General features: G+C 37.1%; 1 protein-coding gene across 2 annotated transcripts; it reads right to left on the bottom strand.

Moving 5' to 3' along the window:
- Positions 1–381: 381 nt before the first annotated feature.
- Positions 382–18740, bottom strand: LOC149838399 (cyclin-B1-5-like). 2 transcript variants are annotated; one of them, XM_090007683.1, is made up of 6 exons: positions 18637–18740; positions 17731–17833; positions 17219–17608; positions 1942–2066; positions 1179–1278; positions 382–499 (listed from the first exon to the last, which is right to left on the bottom strand). In XM_090007683.1, the coding sequence occupies exons 2-4, from the start codon at positions 17740–17742 to the stop codon at positions 2031–2033; spliced, it is 438 nt and encodes a 145-aa protein (XP_089863809.1). In that variant the 5' UTR covers positions 17743–17833; positions 18637–18740; the 3' UTR covers positions 382–499; positions 1179–1278; positions 1942–2030. The 2 variants fall into 2 exon arrangements, with proteins under 2 accessions (XP_089863809.1, XP_089863808.1); XM_090007682.1 differs by having other exon boundaries at positions 384–563.
- Between the last annotated feature and the right edge of the window lie 5983 nt (positions 18741–24723).

Here is a 24723-nt window from a genome sequence, read left to right as displayed (position 1 = left end):
ATCGGCTATGTTAGTTAAAATCGACAATAAATATTGTCACCTATATTATTTTAAGCCAACAAAAAATATTGTCGGTTATAGATTAAAGTCAACGATAATTATCATCATATATATATTGAAAAATCATATATGTTCAACTAGTTGACGATAAATATCATCGGTTTTATTAAGAAAATCGACAATATATATCGTCACCATTGACTTTGATATAGCCGACGATAAATATTGTTGGCAAAATTCTCTTTTTTTTTAAATTATATTTTTACTGGTGCAGTTTTTGTGCCAGTAAAAGCATTATTTTTTTTAATTATATTTGTGAAAAACAGAAAAAAAGAGATAAGACAAGCCAGATATTTCAATAGTCATCCCCTTCTGATGAGTAACTTTATACACAAATAGTCATGAGCTTTTTACCTTGGTCACTTTCAATAACGAATTCCATGGTAGAAGATAATGATTTATGCAGATATCCTTTGATTATGTCTGCAGTTATTAAATACTACCATGGGAAGTGTCAGACTTTTCAACACAAACCAATACTACTTCAGAGGTTAAATATGAAACTGCATAGATTGAGAACAAGTATCAATAATAGCAGTCAAGCCGGTTCTTCAGTTTCTTGCATGGGCACACAACCAGCCAAAGGTAAGTAGAAAATCAAAAAGCACAACAGGAGAAACTAACAACTTCCTGACAATAAAAAAAAGAATGATGATTTCTAAAGGGGCAAATTGTTTTCTTTTGCATGTAACTCACGTCCTGAAAAAGGCACCTTAATTCTTCTTGGCTAATTAAAAAGACCCAGAGTTTCCTAAAAAGCTATCCAGTAGATTTATAATGAAGTGACCATTTTATCCTTAAATAAAAAAAATCAGGGTCCACTGATGCCCATGTAAGTTACTTATAGGGTCAACTGAATGAAATGGTGTTCCAACATCACAGTTTCGCGTGTAAGTTTTCATTTCAGAAAAAAGAAATTAAACAGTGTGAAGGGGGAGGAAATCCTTGGATACAGGGGAAAAAATGTAACATTCAAACTCCTGTTCAGTGAATATCGAAAAATCTGTTTAACCTAACTGAAGACAAGTTTAGGGTGCATTTTTTTACAAGGTTTGATTCTTATCATTGCCAAAAAGTCAGGTCATTTTGAGAATTTCCGAAAAAGTAAAAAGAAGTACCTGGATGCTAATATTTGCAACATGGAAGGTCTCAAAAAACATTTCAGATTCATCAGATCCTGGTGAGGCTAACATAACAGTAAATGGTACCTGTAGCAGACTATCAGATTTTAGTAGCATACATAATATGCAACCATAAGTGTTCAAATCATGCAAATCTAACATAGTCTCATAGAACTCAGGCAGCCATATAGCTACATTTTGTACATCAGTGTGGCAAGTTTGGCAAGACTGCACCCAGTTGGATTATACAAAGTCAACTTGATGCTAAGAGAACTAAATTGGCCTCAACTGTCTCTAGAAAAAACATTGAAAAAAATGTTCATTATATTTTCTTGATCATGCTATGAATTGATAGGCATTACAGCCACCAGCATTGGTCTCAATTATTTCTCGAAAATGTTTTGTTAGGAGATTTAAAAATAAGTACTTTTGGCAAATTCTCACCATTTAAAAAATGAAAATATAAAATAATGCTGAAAATAGGAAAATATAGTAATCATCTTTCAAACAAAAATATAAATAAAAGTAAGAGAAGCTTTGATATTAAAAATAATAATGAAAAACATACTTGGAAACATAAATAATAAGAAAACAAGGATTTTCTAAATATCATATGATATTATTGTACCACATCTTCAACATGGCATCACTTTGAAAATATCATGACATTTCCAGTTTTTTCATTTTCTTTCGAAAACAAAAGTATTGTGTGTTATTCTCAAACATGAGAGATATTGGTGACTTTCATAGAAGTACATACATAGATATTTCTCACAAGCCTTCAATCTTGAGTACTGGTAAGAGCATATAAAGGACATCCCTGAGTTTTCTTGGATAAAAGGCACTGCATCAGTATTGGGTTTTGGTCCTGCTTGTAAAAGAAACCTGCAATACTGGTCATCAGATTTCTGCTTCATACTGGAATATTTGTATGTCTCAGTATAAAATTGTTAAGATATATATATATATATATATATATATATATATATATATATATATATATATATATATATATATATAAACCGAAATACCCATCAGGGGTATTTCGGTCTTTTCATCAAATAGGCATCAGCCCCTTACTATATGGCTCTTTGGCCTTGTATTCCATAACTCTTTTTTAGTGTCTTAATGCAATAACAATTTGTGAAACCCTTGTGTGGTTGGTTTCATTGATTCAATCAAGTATTCTACTTGATTGAAAGTGTGTTTTTGCACGTGTAACAGATTCAATCAACTTCATTACATGGTATCAAAGCTTTGGTGATCCAAAGGCAATTTTCTAGAAGAAAGATCGTGACGGTATCAAGAGGAGCATTGTGAGCTTAGCGGATACAACAAATCAAGGATTGTTGCATCGGAAAGCATGCCATTTCTCAAACAAGTCTTGTATAAGTACATTTCTCTCTTCTTTCCACTCTCTCTTTCTCTACCATTTCTCTTCACATTGTAAAGAAATGGAGAATGAGAGAGAAGTTATAATCTCCATTCCTGTACGCCTAAATAATACAAACTATGTGATGTGGGGCATCCATAGTAAAACACAAGATATGAAAAAAGAGAATATAGGGTTTGGTGGATGGTACCGAAAAAGAACCCAAGTTCATTCTTACGAAAATTGAGAATGAGAAAGAGGTAGCTCTTCAAGGAGAGGAAATGAGTAAAGTCGTTTCCGATTATGAGAAAAAATGAAAAGAGTGGAGGATGGGTCATTCCAAAATAATTGGATGGCTCATCAATAGTGTAAACATTCATAAATGCTCTAGCTTAGCAAATTTTGATTTTGCTAGCGATACAACAACAACAACAACTACATCTTCATCCCAAAATAATTGGGGTCAGCGATATGAACCAAAAAAGAAAATCATTCTGGATATTCCACATGAATCCTTCTCCTCCAATCATTTCTATCCAATGTTATGTCCTCGGTGAGGTTCAAAGCATTCATATCATTTCCTATCATCTCCATCCAAGTCTTCTTAGGCCTACCCCGACCTCTTTTAACTAATATATTTTCTCATTTCTCCATCCTTCTAACTGGAGCATCATTAGGCCTTCGCCGAATATGTCCAAACCACCATAAACGATTCTCTCTCATCTTATTTTCAATGGATGCAACGCCTACCTTCTTACATATCTCCTCATTTCAAATCTTATCTTTTATTGTATTTTCACACATCCATCTAAGCATACGCATCTCAGCTACACTCATTTTTTGAATATAATGTCTCTTGGCAGCCCAACATTACGTACCATCTAAGCATACACATCTTGATTTTGCTAGCGATGCTTGAAAATATCTAAAAGACATGTATAGTCTTAAAGATATTGCTCACATATGCAATGTCTAAAATAAAGTAAGAACCATAACTCAAAGAGAGATAAACATTAGAGAATATTACAATGCTCTATCTCTCCTATGGGATGAATTGGATCTTCTTAAGCCAAAATGGCATTGTCCTAAGATGTAGAACTCCATGAAAATCAAATTAAAACAGAGCATTTCTACCAATTTGTGAATGGTCTTAGGCTCGAATTTGAGGAAACTAAATCGGCTCTCCTTCATATAGGAGGTGTGTCATCCATAGTCGAAACTCTTGAAGAATTGTCTATGGAAGAGAATAGATTGAAGAAGCCATCCACTTCAAAGGATGAAGAAACCGTACTTGCTATGTCCAAGCCCGGTAATCACACTAGGAGCTAAAAGCCTCTTCACTTTGTAAAGAATGAGAATGAGAGAAATCCCAACAACTATGAAAGAAGTGATAAAAGAGGAGATCATGAGTACAAAAAAGTTGGCAAAATCATATGTTATCATTGCTATGAACCGGGACACATCAAGCTTTTTTGTCCTAAAAAAAAAAAGATCACTGAGATGACAAGAGAGTTGCTTTAGTGGAAAGAAATGAAGTAGACGACTTCAAATGCATTGGCTCACTATCTTTAGCTTAATTAATGGAGGCGCTACAACCAATGTTCAAAGATCAAGCTTCTTCCTTCTCGGGGGCGGCCGTATCCACAAGTGGTGACCCTGGTAAGACTTCTTGGATCTTAGACTCCGGTGCTTCGTTTCATATGACTTCAAATGAGTCAATATTATCCAAATATCATTCTAACCCAAATAATTCTTTTGTTTCAACCGCCGACGAAACATCTTTAAAAAAAATAGATTTTTCAAAAACAATCAAACTTTCACATACCAAATATTAGAGTTGTACCAAAACTAAATTTAAACCTTTTATCGGTTTCACAAATTACAGATTATGGTTGCAAAGTTTTATTTTCTTCTACTGATTGTTTAATACAGGATCTCCAATCCAAGAAGCAGATTGGCCAAGGATATAGAAGAGGAGATCTCTATGTAATGGACAGTATTGAATTATCAAATCAATCTTTTTGTAATTTTGTGGAAAAGAAAGATATAGAAAATTGGCACAAAAGACTAGGACATCATGTGACCAAATTACATTTGTTTTCATTTCTTACTAGTTATAAATAAAAGAATTTGGTTTGTGAACATTGCATCCTTGGCAAAATGAAAGCTTTGCCCTTTGAGTAAAGACATTTTATACCCAAAAATCCTTTTGAGTTAGTGCATTCAGATGTATGGGGACCGACTCCTGTTATATCCAAAGGCGGGGTATCATACTATGTTGTGTTTGTGGATGACTATAGTAGACACTCTTGGATTTTTTTTCTTAAGCAAAAATCAGAAGTCTTTGATTGCATTAAAAAAATTTATTTCTACGTAAAGACTCAATTCAAAACTAACATTCAAATTTTTAGATCTGATTCCGGAGGAGAATTTGTATCAAAAGAATTCAAAAAATTTCTTGATCTAAATGGGATTATTCATCAAAAATCTTGCCCATACACTCCTCAACAAAATGGTATGGCTGAAAGAAACCATAAACATATTGTTGAGACCACTAAAACACTTCTTATATCAAGAAATGTTCCAAAAATATTTTGGGCCGAAGCCGCTCTTACAACAGTTTATTTGATAAATAGAATGCTTCAAAAACTATTGAAAATATATCCCCCATTGAAAATTTGTTTAAAATCTCCCCAGATTATAAAAGGTTGAGAGTCTTTGGATGTAAATGTTTTATTCTTACCCATAAAAATGACAAACTTTCCCTAAAAGCAATCCCTTGTGTTTTTATAGATTATGCTAAAAATCAAAAGGGATATAGATGCTATGACATGGAAAGAAACAAATTATATGTTTCACGAAATGTTATATTTCTTGAAAATAAAGATGGTTTTAGCAAAGAAAAAGTCCAAGAGAACTATAATTATTCATTTTTTTATCTTATTAATGAACACGATAGGTGTGAAAACATTCGTAATGAGCATGAGAGTGAAAATGAAGACACTCATGGTATAAGTGAAAATGTAGACAATGGTCTTGATAATATCGACCCACTTCATAATAACATACAAACATACACTCGGCGGACCGAAGATCACTCACCATGTGCCTTAGAAAGATACTCACATAATCAAGATGTAGACTCTGCTAGTATTAGAAAATCAATAAGAATTTCTAAGGCCCCTAGTAGATTTGTATCATATGATTCCTTTGAACCAAGATACCGAGCATGTTTAATGGCTATACATTCATATACTGAACCATCATCCTATTATGAAGCCAAAAATCATCAAGAATGAATTAAAGCGATAAATGATGAATTAGAAACATTAGAAAAACCAAAAACTTGAAAAATTCAAACATTACCTAAAGGAAAGAAAACTATAGGATATAGATGGGTTTACAAAATTAAAACTAAATGGGATGGGACATTGGAAAGATATAAAGCTCGATTAGTGGCTAAGGGATATAGTCAAGAATATGGGAATGACTATGATGAGACCTTTGCCCCAGTTGCCCGAACGATGACTGTCAGAACCCTTATCTCTATAGCATCAATTCAAAAATAGCCTATCTTTCAAATGTATGTAAAAAATGCCTTTTTGAATGGTAATTTAGATGAGGAGGTCTACATGGATCCCCCCACCAGGTTTGAATTTAGCACATGGGAAAACCCTTAGGTTACGAAAGGCCTTGTATGGATTAAAACAAGCTCACAAAGCTTGGTATGATAGATTTAGTAATTTAATGGCTCAACTTCATTTTAAATCTTGTTTTACTGATATTGTGTTGTTTGTTAAGTCTTCCAATGCAGGGATGGTTATACTGCTATTATACGTGGATGATATGATAATCGCAGGAGATGATGAGCAGGGAGTAAATCATATCAAAGATATGCTTAAAAACAACTTTAATATGACAGATCTTGATTTTTTAAGATAATTTATTGGCATTAAAGTGGCTTACTCACCTCGTGATTATTTTTTATCACAGACTAAGTATGCAACAGAGATTATTGAGAGATCAGGACTCTCAGATGAGAAACGAGTTGACACTCCAAAGTCATAAATGGAAAAATGAAGAACAATGATGGAAAACCTATGCAAGATCCAACCCCATACAGAAAAATGATTGAAGCTTTGTCTTACCTTTCTATTATTCATCATAATATTTCTCATGTTATTCATTCTGTTAGTCAATTTCAACATGCTCTCACTACAGTACATATGAGTGATGTAATGAGAATTATTAGATATATTAAGAATTCTAGGTTATGGATTGTTTTTGTCATCCTTTTCCTCATTAGATGTCATTGCATACTCAAACTCTGACTGGAGAGGGGATGTGAATGATAGATGATCAACTACTGGTTTGTGTGTTTTTGTAGGCGACTCCTTAATCTCATGGTGGCGCAAGAAGCAACAGAAAGTGTCTCTCTCATCAACTGAAGTTGAGTATCGCGCTATGGAAACGACCACGTCAGAGTTAGTATGGCTCTGACAATTACTGAAGGACTTGGGAATTCACATCAAAGAACCTTCCAAATTATGTTGTGATAACAAGCTGTGTATATTGCATTGCAAGCAATCATATATTCCATGAGAGGACAAAACACATTGAAATGGATTGTCACTATGCCTGTGAAGAATTTCTACAGAAGACTATCACATAGTCTTATGTTCCATCAGAGTATCAACTCGCGGATTTCTTCACCAAAGCGCTTCCATCCCCGAGATTTCACTTCCTACTTGGCAAACTCTCGGTTGTTCCACCATGAGTTTGAGAGGGGGTGTTAAGATATATATATATATATATATATATATATATATATATATATATATATATATATATATATATATATATATATATAACCGAAATATCCATTAGGGGTATTGTGGTCTTTTCAGCCCATTAGTGGTTGAGCTGGTATTTTTCTTTTTCTTTTACTTTGTACTCCCATTAGGGGTTGAGCTGGTATTTTTCAGCCCATAAGCATAAATAGTGTGTTTTAGCATATTCACGGTTTGTGCTTTTGTTCACTTCAAGATTTTGAGAAACATAAGCAAGATTCAAGTCTACTGCAGATTCTTCAGCCCCCATATGAAATGAAAATCTAGCTCCTATAGTTTCTCCTATGTCCTCATCATCGCCATCCGAATGAGTGAGATCCACCAAGTACACAGAATTTGCCAATATATTTATCTCTACTTCATCAAACTTAGAACCTGGAAGACAATAGGATGCTCCATTCTGCAGAAGATTATCAGCACTCCAAGATAGAATAGGGGGAAGCCTCTGTTGTACTCCTAGAGCACTTATCTTGCTCCAGGGATGACTTACATAACCAATCAGAGTCTGGATTTCCACCATCACAGCTAGCTAGATGCTTTACATCCACCTGCTATAGGTTATTTAGTATTTCACCTTCATCCATTTTATCAGTATATACATAAACAGATCCACCCAAGCTGTCGGAGAAACAAGGGAAACTGAAGGCTTTACATCTGTCTTTGGTGTGTCATTCAATGTGTTGTCTTCATGCATTGGATCAGTATGTACATCATCAGATCTACTCAATTCATCTAGAGATACAAAAGAGTATTCTATTCCATTGCCACCTCTGAGAATTGGAACTCCAACTTATTTGAAGGAGACCATGAATTGATCGGTTGTAAGACCCTTCACAATCTAGTGATGAATGAAAACTAAAATAGCAATCTCTTTCACATCAACAAAAGGCCCAGAAATAATTTTAAAAAAAAAACAAAAACTTTACGTTCCAGATAATATAGAGAAAATACAAAAAATAAAAGAAACCGTGTTATCAAAAGTCATGATCTATGTCACACGGACTCTTCTAACAGGGCACCGCACCCGCGTCGCACTCATGTGAGTGTGACACTTGGACACGGCTTCCTTTGTGTCAGGTGAAGTCAACCACACTGAGGTCCATTTTTGTCCAAAAGTAGATTTACTTAACCCTAACCAAGTCCAGTTATATCTATATTATATATATAAATACATAAATGCACACACATACACGTGGGGTTAACTTAAAACTGTTCAAAATTATATATATACCCTCCCCGCACCCCCGCACCCAAGTTTTTTTAAAGTGCTGAATCGCCGCATCCGCACCCGCACCTGCACCTATGTGACATAGGTCATGATTAGAATGCTTAAAACAAACAAGTAATGAAAATAAAAGTATAGGTGGTGTACAAAGCATAGGGACGGGCATAAAAAGGATGTAAAACAGTTTTGGATCAGGTCTGGATCCAAAACTGTTTTGTTTCATATGTTTTATAGTTGTTGTGCTTGTACTGTCTTGTTAATTTATATTGTAATCAGGGGTAAAAATGTCTCCTAAATATTATAATGCTTATACTTAAGAAATGGATTGCCCCACGTTGAGTCACTCCAAAAATGTGTGTAGCTTTTTTCTGCAGCCTCTCTTCCTTCTTCTTCGTCTTCTTCCTCTTCAACATTCAGATCTGGTGAAAGATCAAAATCTGACATGGTATCAGAGTGGGTTTAGATGCGGTTCTGTGACTGTTTTCCAGAAGGAATGCCCAGTGAGATCGTCTTCAATATTCCAGGTTTTATCCTCTAATTTTCTTTCTCAATGAAACCCTAATCTCTATTTTTTTTCTTTAAGAAAAACTCTGATTTTGACGTCCAGTTCTAAATCTTTTGACGTCAAACACAAGTCCTTTATTCTCAAATCTTCTTTATTCCATCTCCTTCCATCTTCTGTTTTCTTTTCTAAAAATTTTATTAACACTGAATTTGACATCAAGCCCAAATCTGTGTTTGACGTCAGATTCAGATCTGTCTCTGTAAGTTTCGGCCCATCTGGGCTGCGGTTTCTTTATTTCTGATTCCTTATCATTTTTTGTTTCATCGTCCAGTCCCAAAACATATTGCTCCACGTTCCATATTGAAATCCTATTGCACATTTCTGATAGAAGGTTTCCTTTCTTATCTTGAAAATTTCTTTTCGTTTGTTTCCTGTTTTTCACAAATTAGTTCTGCAAATCCAAGTCAGGTCTGTGTCATCTGCGTGCAGACTTAATTTTCTTTGTTGATCGGCAGCCTTATCTCAAAAAAAAAGGACGCAGGCTGTCGATTCTCATATTTGTGACTGATTGGACTGCGTGTTGCGATTCTCATATTTGTGACTGATTGGACTGCGAGTTGTTTCTTTCTCTTGTCATGGATCCCTTCTCTAGCTTTCTGAATCAGCTTATATCGGAAAAACTCACAAATTCCAACTTTTTAACCTGGAAGAAACAAATTTATCCCTTCATCAAGAGACAAGATATCGTTGGTCATCTAGATGGATCAGTCCCGAGCCCACCAGAGACTGTCTCTTGAGAGGAAAAGGATGAAAAAGGGGCTGCAATCATCAAGATTGTCCGGAACCCAAATTATATTGCATGGATGAAGAAGGACTAGGCGTTAGTTGCCTATATCACTTCTACACTTTCTCAGGAGGTGCTAGTGGGAGTTCGAGATGATTGTACAGCAGCGCAGTTGTGAGATAGGCTGATTTGCACTTATTCTCAAATATATGAGGCACGGGCTCTTTACCTCAAGCATCAGTTTCAGCTTCTACAAAAGGAAAATTCTTCTATTATGGAATATTTGAACAAAATGCAGAACATTACCGATCAGTTGGCAGTGATTGGGCATAAAGTGTTCGAAAAGGATAAGGTGCAGCAAGCACTTAGTGGACTAGGCCCAGAATATCACGTCCTGTAAACATCACTTTTGTGCCACCCTGAGCTTCCAAATTTTCATGACCTGCGTGCAAAGCTTCTACAATACGAGATGAGCCTCAAAGGTCTTTCTGAGGATTCTGTTGCACAGACACCTTCGGTTCATGATGTTCTAGTGACCAATACGACCTATGGACGTGGGCGAGGAGGAGTAGGGTTTCAGGAAGGGCGTGGTCAAGGGAGAAGTAACGTTGTGGGACGAGGTATCCTTCCTACACCCAATTCTACTCTCCTTTTTAATACAGGAAATCAAGGACAAAGGACAGTCCCTACATGCTACTTATGCAACAAAAGAGGTCACATCAAGGCAAATTACTGGTTTAACCCTCAAAATAAGGGAAAACAGCCAAAGAGAGACGGCAAGAAGGATACAGATACAACAAAAGTGAGTGATGGAGTGAAAGAATTGATGTTGGCAGCATTATCAGGGTTTAATTTGAAGCAAAATGATCAAGGAGTTTGGTATGTGGACTCAGGGGCAGCCACCCATGCGGAGAAGAGTCTCGTAAACTTTTAAACTGGGGATGGATCTCATATGAAGTTATTCCTATGCCTAATTCTTCAGTCAAATTGTCTCATGTTCTGCATGCTCCAAATATTAAAATGAATATTATTTTTGTCTCCAAACTTGTTGATGACACGCGTTCTTCTATTGAATTTACCCTTTCTTCTGTGTATGTGAAGGACCTTCTTACGAAGGAGACGTTCGCTAAAGGGAAACGACAAGAGAATATGTACGTCTTTAAGGAAGACCCTACTGCGTCCACTAAGTCCATTCTTGATTCCACTTTAAAGCTCGTGTCAAGTCCTGTCCTCTCAACATCTTTGCAAGCGTCCAGTTCTTCTTCTTCAGAGTCCCTTTTAAGTTTGTCTAAATGTAATAAGCCAAATTTTTGGCATAGTCGCCTTGGTCATTATAGTCAGTCTTTTATTGAGAAGCTTGTATCTCGTGGTGTTTTACCCAAGTCCAGTTTGGATGATGAAGAGGGTAGTCATATGTGTTCTAGTTGTCAACTTTGTAAGAGTCATATGTTACCTTTCAATCTTGTTAATAAAAGAGTTTCGAAGTCATTTGAAAACATATGTTCTAATGTTTGAGGACCTGCCCCGGTTGCTTCAAAATTTGGATCTCGTTACTACCTAATTTTTGTTGACAGCTATTCTCGTTATACCTGGATCTTCTTTATGAAACACAAAAGTGAAGTGTTTGGTCTCTTTCGTAATTTTCTTTCCTTTGTAAGAAACCAATTCTCGGAGAATATATTGCATTTTCAATGTGATGGTGGTAGAGAATTTTCCTCCACAGACTTTATCAATTTTTTCCAAAGTAATGGGATAAATCAATGTGTCTCTTGCCAACATACGCCCCAACAAAATGGCATTGCTGAAAGGAAACATTGTCATATTGTTGAGAGTGCAATGAGTATGACGCATGACAGTAATATGCCCATCAATTTATGGACTGAAGCATTTCATACTGTCATTTATGTGATAAATCGATTACCCATGGTGATTTTGAAAAATAAGTCATCTTTTCTTTCCCTATATGGTGTTGACCCTGACTATGACTATCTGCGTACCTTTGGATGTATTTGTTATGTACATATTGATCGTTCATTGAGAAACAAGTTTCAGGAAAAGGCTACGAAATGTAGATTTGTTGGATATGCTGACAATTATAAAGGCTATAGATGCTATAATCCTACAAGTGGTCAAATCAGAATTTCAAGGGATGTTTTGTATGAGCTTAATTTTGGTGATGATACCATTCATCTCAAAGAGTCTGCCTCATGTATTGAGACGTACCACCCATGGTTGAGTACAGAGCTATTTGCAGATACAGGGGTGAGTTGTTCATTAGATTGTGGACAAGAGTTGCCAGTGCCAGATTCAAGCGAGGGAAATTATGGTTTCACATCAGAGTCTTTGGATGCTAATAAATTTCAAGGTATTACTTATGTGAGACGACATAATTCGACTGTGATGGATGTTACTCCCATTATGAATGTTCCTATTGATAATCGCTCAGACTCCTCGAGTGTCAGAAAATCCAGCAGAATTCAGCATCCAGTTGACAAGTGGGTTAGTTACAATAGTTTCAGCACGGATTTTCAGTTATTCTTGTCGTCGCTTGACAAAGAAAGTGAACCTATCACATTTTATCAAGTTGTGAAATCTAAGAAGTGGGTTGAAGCCATGAATAAAGAGATGACGGCTCTTTGTGAATGTGATACTTGGAAAATTGTCCCTAGGCCAGTTGATCAAAATGTTGTGGGCTCAAAGTGGGTATTCAAAATCAAGTATAAACCAGATGGTAGTGTTGAGAGGTATAAGGCCAGACTTGTTGCTAAGGGGTTCACTCAGGAACATGGACATGATTATGATGAAACTTTCAATCTTGTAGTCGAAATGGGAACTATTTGTATTATTCTATCATTGGTCGTTAGCCATGGATGGCCACTTCATCAGTTGGATGTCAAAAATGCATTTCTGCATGTTGAATTGAGGGAGAAAGTATATATGGAGCAGTCGGCAGGATATACAACAACAACAACTATGCCTTCATTCCAAAACAATTGGGGTTGCTGATATGAACCAAAAAAGAAAATCATTCTGGGTCTTCCACATGAATCCTTCTCCTCCAATCATTTCTATCCAATGCCATGTCCTCGGTGAGGTTCAAAGCATTCATATCCTTTCTTATCATCTCCATCCATGTCTTCCTAGGCCTACCCCGACCTCTTTTAACTAATATATTTTCTCATTTCTCCATCCTTCTAACTGGAGCATCATTAGGCCTTCGCCGAATATGTCCAAACCACCGTAAACGATTCTCTCTCATCTTATTTTCAATGGGTGCAACGCCTACCTTCTTACGTATCTCCTTGTTTCGAATCTTATCTTTTATTGTATTTTCACACATCCATCTAAGCATACGTATCTCGGCTACACTCATTTTTTGAATATGATGTCTCTTGGCAGCCCAACATTCTGTACCATATAGTAAAGTGGGCCTAATAGTCGTCCTATAAAACTTTCCCTTCAACCGCAATGGCATTCTACGATCGCACAACACTCCAGTTGCACTTTTTCATTTCATCCACCCAACCTTTATCCTATGATTTGCATCTCCATCAATTTCTCCATACTTTTGAATGATAGATCTCAAATATTTGAAACAATACTCCACCGGTATTTCTTGCTCACCAAGCTTCACTACACTCCCATCACTACTTCGTTGCTTACTAAACCGACATTCCATATATTTTGTCTTACTCTTACTCAACTTAAAACCTCTTACTTCCAATGTTTGTCACTATAATTCTAACTTAGCATTAACCCCAACTCTAGACTCATCAATCAAAACAATATCATCAGCAAACAACATACACCACAACACATTTTCTTGAATTGATCTCGTAAGCTCATCCATCACTATAACAAATAGGAAAGGGCTTAAAGTAGATCCTTGATGTAACCCAACCGTTATAGGAAAATTGGTTGTCACCCCTCCACAAGTGAGGACATTGGTTACTACTCCTTCATACATATCTTTAATTATACTAGAGAGAAATACCTTTTTTCATCATTGTCCACCAGAGAACGTCCCTAGGTACTCTATCGTATGCCTTCTCCAAATCAATAAAAACCATATGCAAATCTTTGTTCCTCTCTCTATTTCTCTCAATAAGTTGTCTAAGAAGATGTATAGCTTTCATAGTTGATCTTCCAGGCATAAAACCAAATTGATTCTCCGATATCATGACAACCTTCTTCAACCTAGACTCAATCACCCTCTCCCAAAGTTTCATAGTATGACTCATGAGTTTTATACTACGATAGTTTGTGCAATCTTGTATATCACCCTTATTCTTATATAGAGGCACCAAAGTACTCTTCCTCCACTCATTAGGCATCTTATTTGTCCGCCAAATCTTGTTAAAAAGATTTGTCAACCATTTTAAACCTTTCCCTGCCAAGCATTTTCAAGCCTCAATAGGTATACCATTTGGGTCAACTGCCTTTCTTGACTTCATTTTCTTCAAAGCCTCTGCAAATTCTTTCTTTTAAATCTTGTGCATGAAGTCATGATTCATCTCATGAAAAGGAATGAAGAAGTCTCCAAGATCCTGAGCATGACTTCCATTAAATAGCTTGTCAAAATAATATTTTCATCTCTCCTTAATCTCTTCATCTTTTACTAAAACCCTTTGCGTTTTATCTTTGATACATCTAACCATACCCAGATCCGTCAATTTCCTATCTTTCATCTTTGCAAGCCTATAAATATCCTTCTCGCCCTCTTTGGTATCCAACTTATCATAAACCTCCTTACATACCTTATCCCTCGCGTTTCGAACTATTTTTTTAGCATCCTTCTTTGCTATCATATACTTCTCCAAATTCCCATTATCACGACTCTTAGATTTCTATAACTCTCTTTTAACCTTAATAGCTAATTTGGCATCCTTGTTCCACCATGATGTATCCTTACCTAGCGGTGCACCGCCTTTAGACTCACCCAATACCTCCTTAGCCACCTTTCTCATGCCACCCGCTATCTTATTCTACATTGATTCTGAATCCTCCTCGAGACACCAATCAGCTTCCTTAACTACCTGCTCTACAAACATTCCTTGTTTAGCTCCTTTCAGTGCCCATCACTTAATTCTAGGATCTATCCATTTTGCGGCATTGTCTAATTCTAAGATCTAAAACTAAGACTCTATGTTGTGTAGCTACACTTTCTCCCGATATAACCTTACAATCGATGCAACAACCACTATCTCTCTTTCTAAGTAGGAAAAAATCTATCTAACTCATATTAACCCCACTTTTAAATGTTACTAGGTGAGACTCTCTTTTCCTAAACCAAGTGTTTGCTAAGATCATATCATAGGACAAACCAAAATCTAAAATCATTTCTCCACTTTCGTTTATTTCTCTTATACCATAGCCTCCATGGATACTCTCAAATCCATCCCTACTAATGCCTACATATCCATTAAGGTCACCGCCGATGAAAAGCTTTTCTCCATAAGATATCCCTTGTACTACTCCATCTAAATCTTCCCAAAATTGACGCTTAATGGAATCATCTAAACCTACTTGAGGTGCATAAACACTAATGATATTAATAATATCTGTACCTAATACTAATTTAATAAGTAAAATCCTATCACCCTTCCTCCGGACCTCAACTACATTATCTATAAACTCACGACTCATAACAATCCCTACTCCATTCCTATTCTTATTTATTCATGTATACCAAATCTTATATCCCCAAGTTTCTCTTAAGCAGGATATGCTGAAGAGAAACCCCAGACACATGTGCAAATTGAAAAGAGCTCTGTATGGCTTGAAACAAGCTTCTAGATCGTGGTTTGAGAGTTTTTCTTTTGAGATACAGAAGCATGGCTTTGGTAAGTCCGCATTGGATCACTCATTGTTCATTTTCAAAGAGAAATACGTGATTGTTCTTCTGCTCATTTATGTGGACAACATTGTTATTACAAGGAACTCGCAGAGTCATGTTCAAGGTATTAAGGAACTTCTAAACTGCAGATTTAAGATGGACCTTGGCAATTTGAGATACTTTCTTGGAGTAGAAGTTGATAAAACAATTGATGGTTTGATTCTCATTCAGCATAAATATACCATTGATATTCTTACTAAAATAGGGATGAAAGATTGCAAGCCTTTAACCACTCCGAGTGTTTTACATCAAAAACTCAACAGTCAAGATGGAGATTTATATCATGATCCCACAGGGTACCATAGCATAGTGGGAATGTTGCAATACCTCACATTTACTCGTCCTGACATTATGTGTTCTGTGAATCAGATTTCTCAATTCATGCATGAACCTCAAATAGGACACATGGAAGCGGTAAAGAGAAAATTGTGTCATTTGAAAGGGACGATTGGAGATGGCATAGTCTACAAAAAAGATTTGACAGGACAGGGTGGACATAAAATTATCACATATACAGATGTTGATTGAGCGGGTGATCCAAACAATAGAAAATCACTGTTTGGCTATTGCATCTTCATTGGATCGAACTTAGTGTCCTGGAGTAGTTGTAAACAAAAGGCAGTGGCTCGATCTAGTACAGAGGCGAAGTATTGTTCCATGGTTGTTGCAACAGCTGAGGCTACATGGGTGCGACACCTTCTCACCAAGATTGAAGAACCTATATCTCAGTCTTTGTTGTTTTGTGACAACCAAAGTGCCATCAACATTTCTTTCAATCCTATTTCTCAGAGTCGCACGAAGCACATAGAGATAGACCAACACTTTATGAGACAAAAGGTGGAAGAGAAAGAGATAGAGCCTTAGTTTATTCCCACAGAAGAGCAAGTAGCTGATATATTTACCAAAGGGCTCACAAAGGACAAATTTTGGAAATTGAAGGACAAGTTGTTCATGGTTCAGCACCATGCATAACTTGAGGGAGGGTAAAAGGATGCAAAACAGTTTTGGATCGGGTCTGGATCCAAAACTATTTTGTTTCATATGTTTTATAGTTGTTGTGCTTGTACTGTTTTGTTAATTTATATTGTAACCAGGGGTAAAAATGTCCCCTAAATATTGTAATGCTAATACTTAAGAAATGGATTGCCCCACGTTTGAGTGACTCCAAAAATGTGTGTGGTTTTTTTTCTGCAGCCTCTCTTCCTTCTTCTTCGTCTTCTTCCTCTTCAAGATTCAGATCTGGTGAAAGATCAAAATCTGACAGGGCATATGTATCCATGAGTGAATGTGTGAGTGCATGCTTGAGCTGTGCATGTGCGTGTGAACAAAGCATAAAAATATAAGTAGACACAAAGCATAGGATGTGGGCAATGAGGGGCCTGGCCCAGTGGATCACATACTTTACTTGCTGCTCCGAGTAGCAGGTATGGTTCTTGAGAGCATCTGTCCAAGAAGGACTCATGTTCATCGTGCATCTAGCAGTGTACACCGCAAAAGCAGCTAGCATGGATGGGCAGTACGTTACCATGGGGTACTGAATCAAGCTCAACTCAGCAAAAAAGAAAAGCAGATTCTCCATATCATTCATCAACCAACAAATTAGAGACAAGGACAAGAACATGTAAGTAACAAGCAAACAAGGAAAAAAATGAACAGAAGATTTAAATTTCCGTGAGGGGCGATAAAATTTGTATATATCTTCAACATACTCTACAACAGCCAACTGATCATCCGCAACCACAGAATCGATGTCATGATCATTTTTCTTTGGTTTTTCATTCACCCCACAAGCATACTGTTTCAAATAAAGTATGGTAACATTGTTAGAAGATATAGAATCAAGCATTCACCCCACAAGCATTAAAATTCCTATTGTGAAAAGGAGATTGCATAAATTTCAAGTGGGATATTGTATACCCTTTCACGCATCGAGCATCAACTCTGTTCCCAATGTCTAATAGAGCACGGCGATTGTTTCCATCTGCAATGGTTGCCTTCTTACCATCAACTACTGGCTCACCTGCAAGCATTCACACCAGAAAACCAATCCCAATAAGAAAACGGTTTAATCTAATTCAATAAAGTAATTAAAACTCCAGGAGAAACATGGATTCAAATGTTGACAAAGATATGGAAAGAACAAAGATATCTAAAGACAGAGGACAACGATTATGAGATGGTAAAGAAATCAAATGAAAAACGATGATGGGAAGGACAACAGTGACGGCAAAGAATACAAAAAGAAGAGGTTTGGAAATCGGAAACAATAAGAACCAAATCCTAGGAAGATTCTAATAAACATAAACAAGAGTTGCACAAGAATCCACCAAAGTATGATCTTCTCACAGTGAAGAATTTGAAAAAAAAAATGAAATTCCAGCATAAACCCAAAATCTTCATTGAAATTTTCAAGCTCCCATATATGGGATGAATCTAAGAACTAATCATAGGAAAGGAACACAGATGCTGAACATCTGTAAGCACCCATTGGAGATAAAACAAACAGATAACAACCATTAAAAAAACACCAAAAAAGAAGATGGTAATATAGGAATCACACCAACAATATCCATCGAAGTAAAACATCAAAGCCATTAAAATAAAAACGTTGATGAAAGAAAAATATCTGGTTCGAACTCGACATCACCAAAAGAAGATGGTGATGGCAGATCAAACCAACAAAACCCACCAAAGTAGAACAATTGATGAAAGAAAAATATTTGGTTCAGAACCCAACATCGCTAAGCTACAAAAGATTCAACAAAAAAAGAAGACACCAATAGAAGAACAAGAGAAGCCACCAACAAGACAGAAGGCCCAAACCTCTCGGTTGTGCGACCGCATCGTTTGGAGCCATAGCGCCTTGCCCGAATACCGCGGCGGGAAACTTCTTCTCCTTCTCCTTCCTCTATTTCATCTATAATAACAAAGGTTCCAAAAAAAAAGAGGGAGGGAAATGTTTTGGGCAAACAATTTTTTACCACCCGACCAATAATTATGGTCCCTTATACGATTACGTCCTTGGTCGGTTTTAGTAACCTGTTTTCTTGTAGTGAAAATTTTCAACGATATATATTGATGATGTTAATTATTGTTGGTTTTAGATTAAATTAAAATATAATTAATCGGCATATTGATAAAATATAAATATCATTGAAGATATATTATTGATGATGATAATTATTATTGATTTTAAATTAATAATGATGATGATCATTATTATCGGTTTTAGATATATTGACCACAATAATTATCTTCGGTTTTATATTGAACAAGTTTATCAACATATTGACGATGATAATTATCGTTGATTTTAGATTAATATTAGCGATGATAATTATATTCGATTTTAGATATATTGGTGATGATAATTATTGTCGGTTTTAAATTGATAATGATGACAATAATTATTGTCGGTTTTAGATTAATAATGACAATGATAATTATCGTTGGTTTTAAATTAAACTTATATATCCAAGATATCAAATGGATTTAGGTTGTGGAATATGGACATAAGACAGTCTTTGACCTGGTTATTAGGATTTGGAACAAATATATTTAGATATGGGTAGGGTTTGGAGAAGGGTTTTTTGGATTGAGTAAATGGGTTTACGGTTGAATCTTTAGGTCCTAAGATGGGTTCAAGCGGATCCATCAAAAGTGACTTGAAATCGACTATTGGATCATCGTAATTGGATCGAGAAATGTGATTTTTTATGCTTGCATGTTTAGAAAATTATTTTTGTGCAGTCCTTAAATGATTTTTCTTATATATCATAATCAGATAATCCAAGAGTTTTTTTTATAAAACAATGCATCTAGATCACATCTATACAGTAAAATTTTAGAAAAAAATAAAATAAAAATCTTGGTGCATATTTGTTTACATATTTGACTTGTTTTCATATTTTAGTTACCTTGGATCAATGAAAATTATAATATGTAGACTAATAAAATATGTAAACTAGAATGGACCAAGATTTTCATAGAATTTTGTGCAAATCTAACCCTGCAGATGCATTCGATGTGCCCCATTTGCTTGTAATCAGCTATTGGATCATCGTACTCGGATCAATAAATGTGATTTTTTATGCTTGCATGTTTACAAAAATTTTGAGTCGTTGGTTTTCAAGCCTTAAAAGATCCTTCTAATAAATCATAATCGAATGATCCAAGAGTTTGTTCTTATATAACCATGCATCTAGATTTCATTTGTATGATGAAATTTTAGAAAAAAAAACTTATGAAAATCTTAGTGTGTATTAGTTTACATATTTTAGTTGGACTGAAACAAGAGAAGTTGTAACATGTAAACTAACAAAATATGTAAACTGGTATGAACTGAGATTTTCATAGTTTTTTTTTTTGCAAATCTAACCTTGCAGATGCATTCAGCGTAGTTCATTTACTTGAAATCGACTATTGGATCATCATAATCAGATCAATAAATATGATTTTGTATGCTTGTATATTTACAAACATTTTGAGTCATTAATTTGAAGCATTAGAAGTGTCCCCTTGTGACCTACTTTGTATAGTTGTATCTAGAGTTTGTTTTGCTTTGGTTGAGTCATGATGTAAGTGTTGAGTCACTTATAACTTTCTTCGGGCTACCCTTGTACTTTGGTTTAGGTTGATCAATACCCTGAAGGGTTAGTTCGTAGATCTGAAGTGTAATGTGCTTGTGGGCAAAACAGTGAATGAATGCAAACGTGTTGAGCTTTCTTTGTTCACCCTCATTGTGATTACTTTCAAGTGATTACAATTTTTCTCTGTCTCTTCTCTTTTACTCTTTATAATCAAAGCTTCTGCATCGGCAAGCGAGCAACCGGTAAGGCTTGCGGTGATAAGGAAGGATCATCGCGTCGCACTGGCTTGTTAAAAAAAAACAAGCTTATGAAAAGTGATACTAGAGCTTGTTTTCGAGCTGGAGAAGGGACTTCGGAGTCGGTGTCGAGAGACACACCGACAGACCATGATTTATAAGCAAAACATCATGGCGCCCCAATACAACTTACGAAGCACCAAAGATAAGGCAGTTGCTGAAGCCAAGGAGATGGGTTCACCTCGGGGCCATGAGCAGATGACCGAGACTGTAAATAGACTGGTGGCTAATATGACTTCGCATGAGCAAGCGATTTCATGCGCAGTTGAGTTGTTCAGAGCAATGAACGACGAGGTAACAAGCCTACGAGAGCAGGTGAACTTGCTGATGGGATAGGTTACGTCGTTGACTATGACAATGACAGCCCTGCAAATTGGAGTAGGGGAGCTTGAGTTGAAGAATCACACTTTACAATGGATGGTGACCCTAAATGGTAAAAATGATGATTGGTCATCAAAGATAGATGTGCTGAGGCCAACAAGGTTCAATGGTTCCAGAGATAGCAAGGCCATAGAGAATTTTCTATTCCAGATGGAAGACTATCTGAATATTCAGAATGTACTGACCGAGGACTTTAAGTTGAAGGCTGCAGCAGCTCTGCTCGATGGAGATGTTATAGCCTGGTAGAGAAGAAAACATAGCGACATAAAAAGAGGACATTGCATCATTGATACTTTTGAGGCCTTTAAAATTGAGTTACAAAACTACTTTATGTTGCAGAATGTACAATGCCAAGCATATCGGAGCGTGTCGGAACTGAAGCACACTAGAGCCTTGATAGATTACATCAAGACGTTCTAGAAGCTCATGTTGGACGTATCCAATATGTCAGATGAAGATAGACTCAACTGGTTTATTGTGAGATTACAACCATGGGCACAGTTTGAAGTGAAAATGAGCAATCCTGAGACTTTGGAAAATGCATATGTGACGGCCGAGCACCTAGTGGATACTCAGCGCAAGACCTTCACTTCATCGACCAAGGTCGGGAAGAAGCCATACCATGGAGGCAAGAAAGAGGATCGACACGACAATAAGGGTGAGGCGTCGACCCAACACCATTTTAGTCGAAAAACAAAACTACAAGAAATACGACAACAACGATAACAAAGGGCGGGTTGTGACTTATTGTTTTGTAGCGATAGGCATATCACAAGGCAATGTCCAAAGTGCCTCGTGAAGAATGACAGATAGGTCAATGCGGTACAAGCAGAGAGTAGTGGTATCGAGGTTGTGCAACCCAAGATGAGTGTCATACAGACCATAAATGTGGTCAGAAGCTGTGCAGTGGAAAGCATATTGGTTAGCAAAGAACTCATGTACTTATAAGTCATTATGAATGAGAAATCTAATATGACAATGGTAGACTCTAGGGCCACACATAACTTTCTCTTGCGGGAAGAGGCAGAGAGGTTGGGCATGAAGCCTGGGCCAAAACAGAGGACCATCAAGACGGTGAACTCTGAGGCCAAGCCCATCCTTGGTGAAGCAAGGGATGTGGCTATCCAAATTGGGAGTTGGGTTAGCAAAGTCAACTTCTTAGTGGTGTCCCTTGATGATTTTCAAATGATTTTGGGCATGGAGTTTCTTCGCAACCAGAATATAATGATTCTGCTGAAGGTAAACTCATTGATAATAATGGGGATGAACTCGTCGCACACGGTACAATACCTCACTCTTGGAGGCAAGGCTTCAATGCTACCTACTATGCAATTGAAGAAGGGTGTCAAGCGGAGAGAGTAGACATTCCTAGATGTTGTGCACACTTAAGAAAGGAAGGTTGAAGCAACAGTGTCACCGACCCTTGCCCCACTGTTGGCGGAGTTTCAAGAAGTGATGCCCCCAGAACTGTCGAAGCGTCTGCCACCGAGACGGGAGGTCAACCGCAGGATTGAGTTGATCCTGTGAGCAAAACCCCCTGCCATGGCCCCTTATTGCATAAGACCGACTGAATTGAAGAAGTTGTGCAGGCAACTGGATGAGATGTTAGAAGCAGACATCGTTCATCCTTTAAAAGTACCCTTTGACGTCCCTATGCTCTTTCAGGTGAAGCATGATGATTTCAAGAGGCTATGTGTGGATTATCGTGTGTTGAACAAAGTCACTGTAAAAAATAAGTATATGTTGTCACTGATAGAAGACTTGTTTGATCAGTTAGGCAGTGCCCATGTCTTTTCGAAGCTGGACTTGCAATCGAGTTTCTAGCAAGTAAAGATTGCAGATGGTGAAGAGGCAAAGACAACGTGTGTCACTCATTATGGTGCCTATGAATTTTTGGTGATGCCATTCAGGTTGACGAATGCTCTGACCACATTCACGACATTGATAAATAAGATCATCTACCCTTAAACAAGTCTGTGGTAGTCTATCTTGGTGACATTATGATTTACAACAACAGTATGGAAGAACATGTCAGGCACTTGCAAACACTGTTTCAGGTGCTGAAGGATAATGACCTTTGTGTCAAATGAGAGAAGTGTCTCTTCGGGCAGGAGGAGATCAGTTTCCTTGGCCACATCGTGAGGCGTGGTTTGCTGCGTATAGATGGCCAGAAGATAAGAGTCATCCAAAAATAGTGTCTACCAACTAAAGTGTCAGAGTTGCGATCATTCTTTAGCTTGGCAAACTACTATCGATGGTTCATCGAAGGCTACTCACTCATTGTTGTGCCCCTCACAGATTTTCTGAAGAAGAATCAGGTATGACTCTGGACAGAAGCCTGCCAAGATGCCTTTGATAGCTTGAAGAAAGCCTTGGTGAGAAAACCTGTGTTGTGGTTGCCAGACTATACAAGACAGTTTGAAATCCATATAGATGCTTCAGACTTTGCCATCGGTGGAGTTATCATGCAGGAGGGACATTCAATTGCTTACGAGTGTCAAAAACTGAAGGATGCAGAGAGACACTATACTGTGGACGAACATGAGATAACGACCATCGTGCACTGCCTCAAGACATGGCAACACTATCTTCTGGGTGCCCAATTTATCGTCAAGATAGACAACGTCACCACGAGCTATTTTCAAATATAGAAGAAACTAACGCCCAAGCAAGCTCGATCACAAATGTTTCTGGTTGAGTTTGATTTTGCTTTGGAGTATAAAGTGGGGAAGACCAATATTGTTGTTGATGCCCTAAATCGCAAGGCGGAATTGACGGCTACGCAGGCGGAGCCTTTCGAAGTTCACTTGAAGGGTGTATTGTTGGACCGCATCCGCGAAGGTATGCTATAGTACACGATAGCGCAATACCTTGTCTCCTTGGCGTAGGCGAGAAAAACTCAGCGATTTTGACTATGGGACGACCTCCTCGTGACTAAAGAGAGACACATCTTCGTGCTGCGATGAAGAAGCCTTCATCACAAATTGTTTAACGAGTGCTATGATACATTATGGGCTGGTCATCCAGATCAACAGTGAACCTTAGTACTCCTTCAGTGCGACTACTATTGTCCATAAATGAGACAATGTGGAGGGGTATGTGTGAACGTGTCTCATCTGCCAACAAGACAAGGGGACCAACCAGAAGACTATTGTCCTCCTTAAGCCTCTGCTTATTCCAAAATGTCATTGGGAAAGTATTTCTATGGACTTTATTATTAGTCTGCCAAAGGTAAATGACTTAAACTCGATCTTGGTGGTGGTGGATCATTTTTCTAAGTACGTCACCTTTATCCCAATTTTGAAGGAGTGCCCTGTAGAGAAGATTGCGGAGTTGTTCGTCAATCATGTTATGAAGCACTCAGGTGTACCAAAAAACATTGTGAGTGATTATGATGCTCGCTTCATGGGAAATTTTTTGCATGAAGTGTTTCGGCTACTTGGTTATGATCTGCTATTTTCAACAAGTTTTCACCCACAGACGGATGGGCAGACAGAGTGCATCAACAGACTATTGGAGCAATACCTTAGGCACTTTGTTAGTGCCAATAAGAAAGACTGGGTGAAGCTCCTGAACGTGGCCCAATTCTGCTATAATATTCAGAAGAGTGAGTCTTTAGGCCACAGTCTGTTCGAGATAGCCAT

Source organism: Nuphar pumila, chromosome 5 (genome assembly GCF_984573655.1).
Source record: "Nuphar pumila chromosome 5, dmNupPumi1.hap1.1, whole genome shotgun sequence".
NCBI classification, from domain to species: domain Eukaryota; kingdom Viridiplantae; phylum Streptophyta; class Magnoliopsida; order Nymphaeales; family Nymphaeaceae; genus Nuphar; species Nuphar pumila.
Note: the sequence above shows the minus strand (reverse complement) of the source record. Positions and strands in the feature narration are given on the sequence as shown.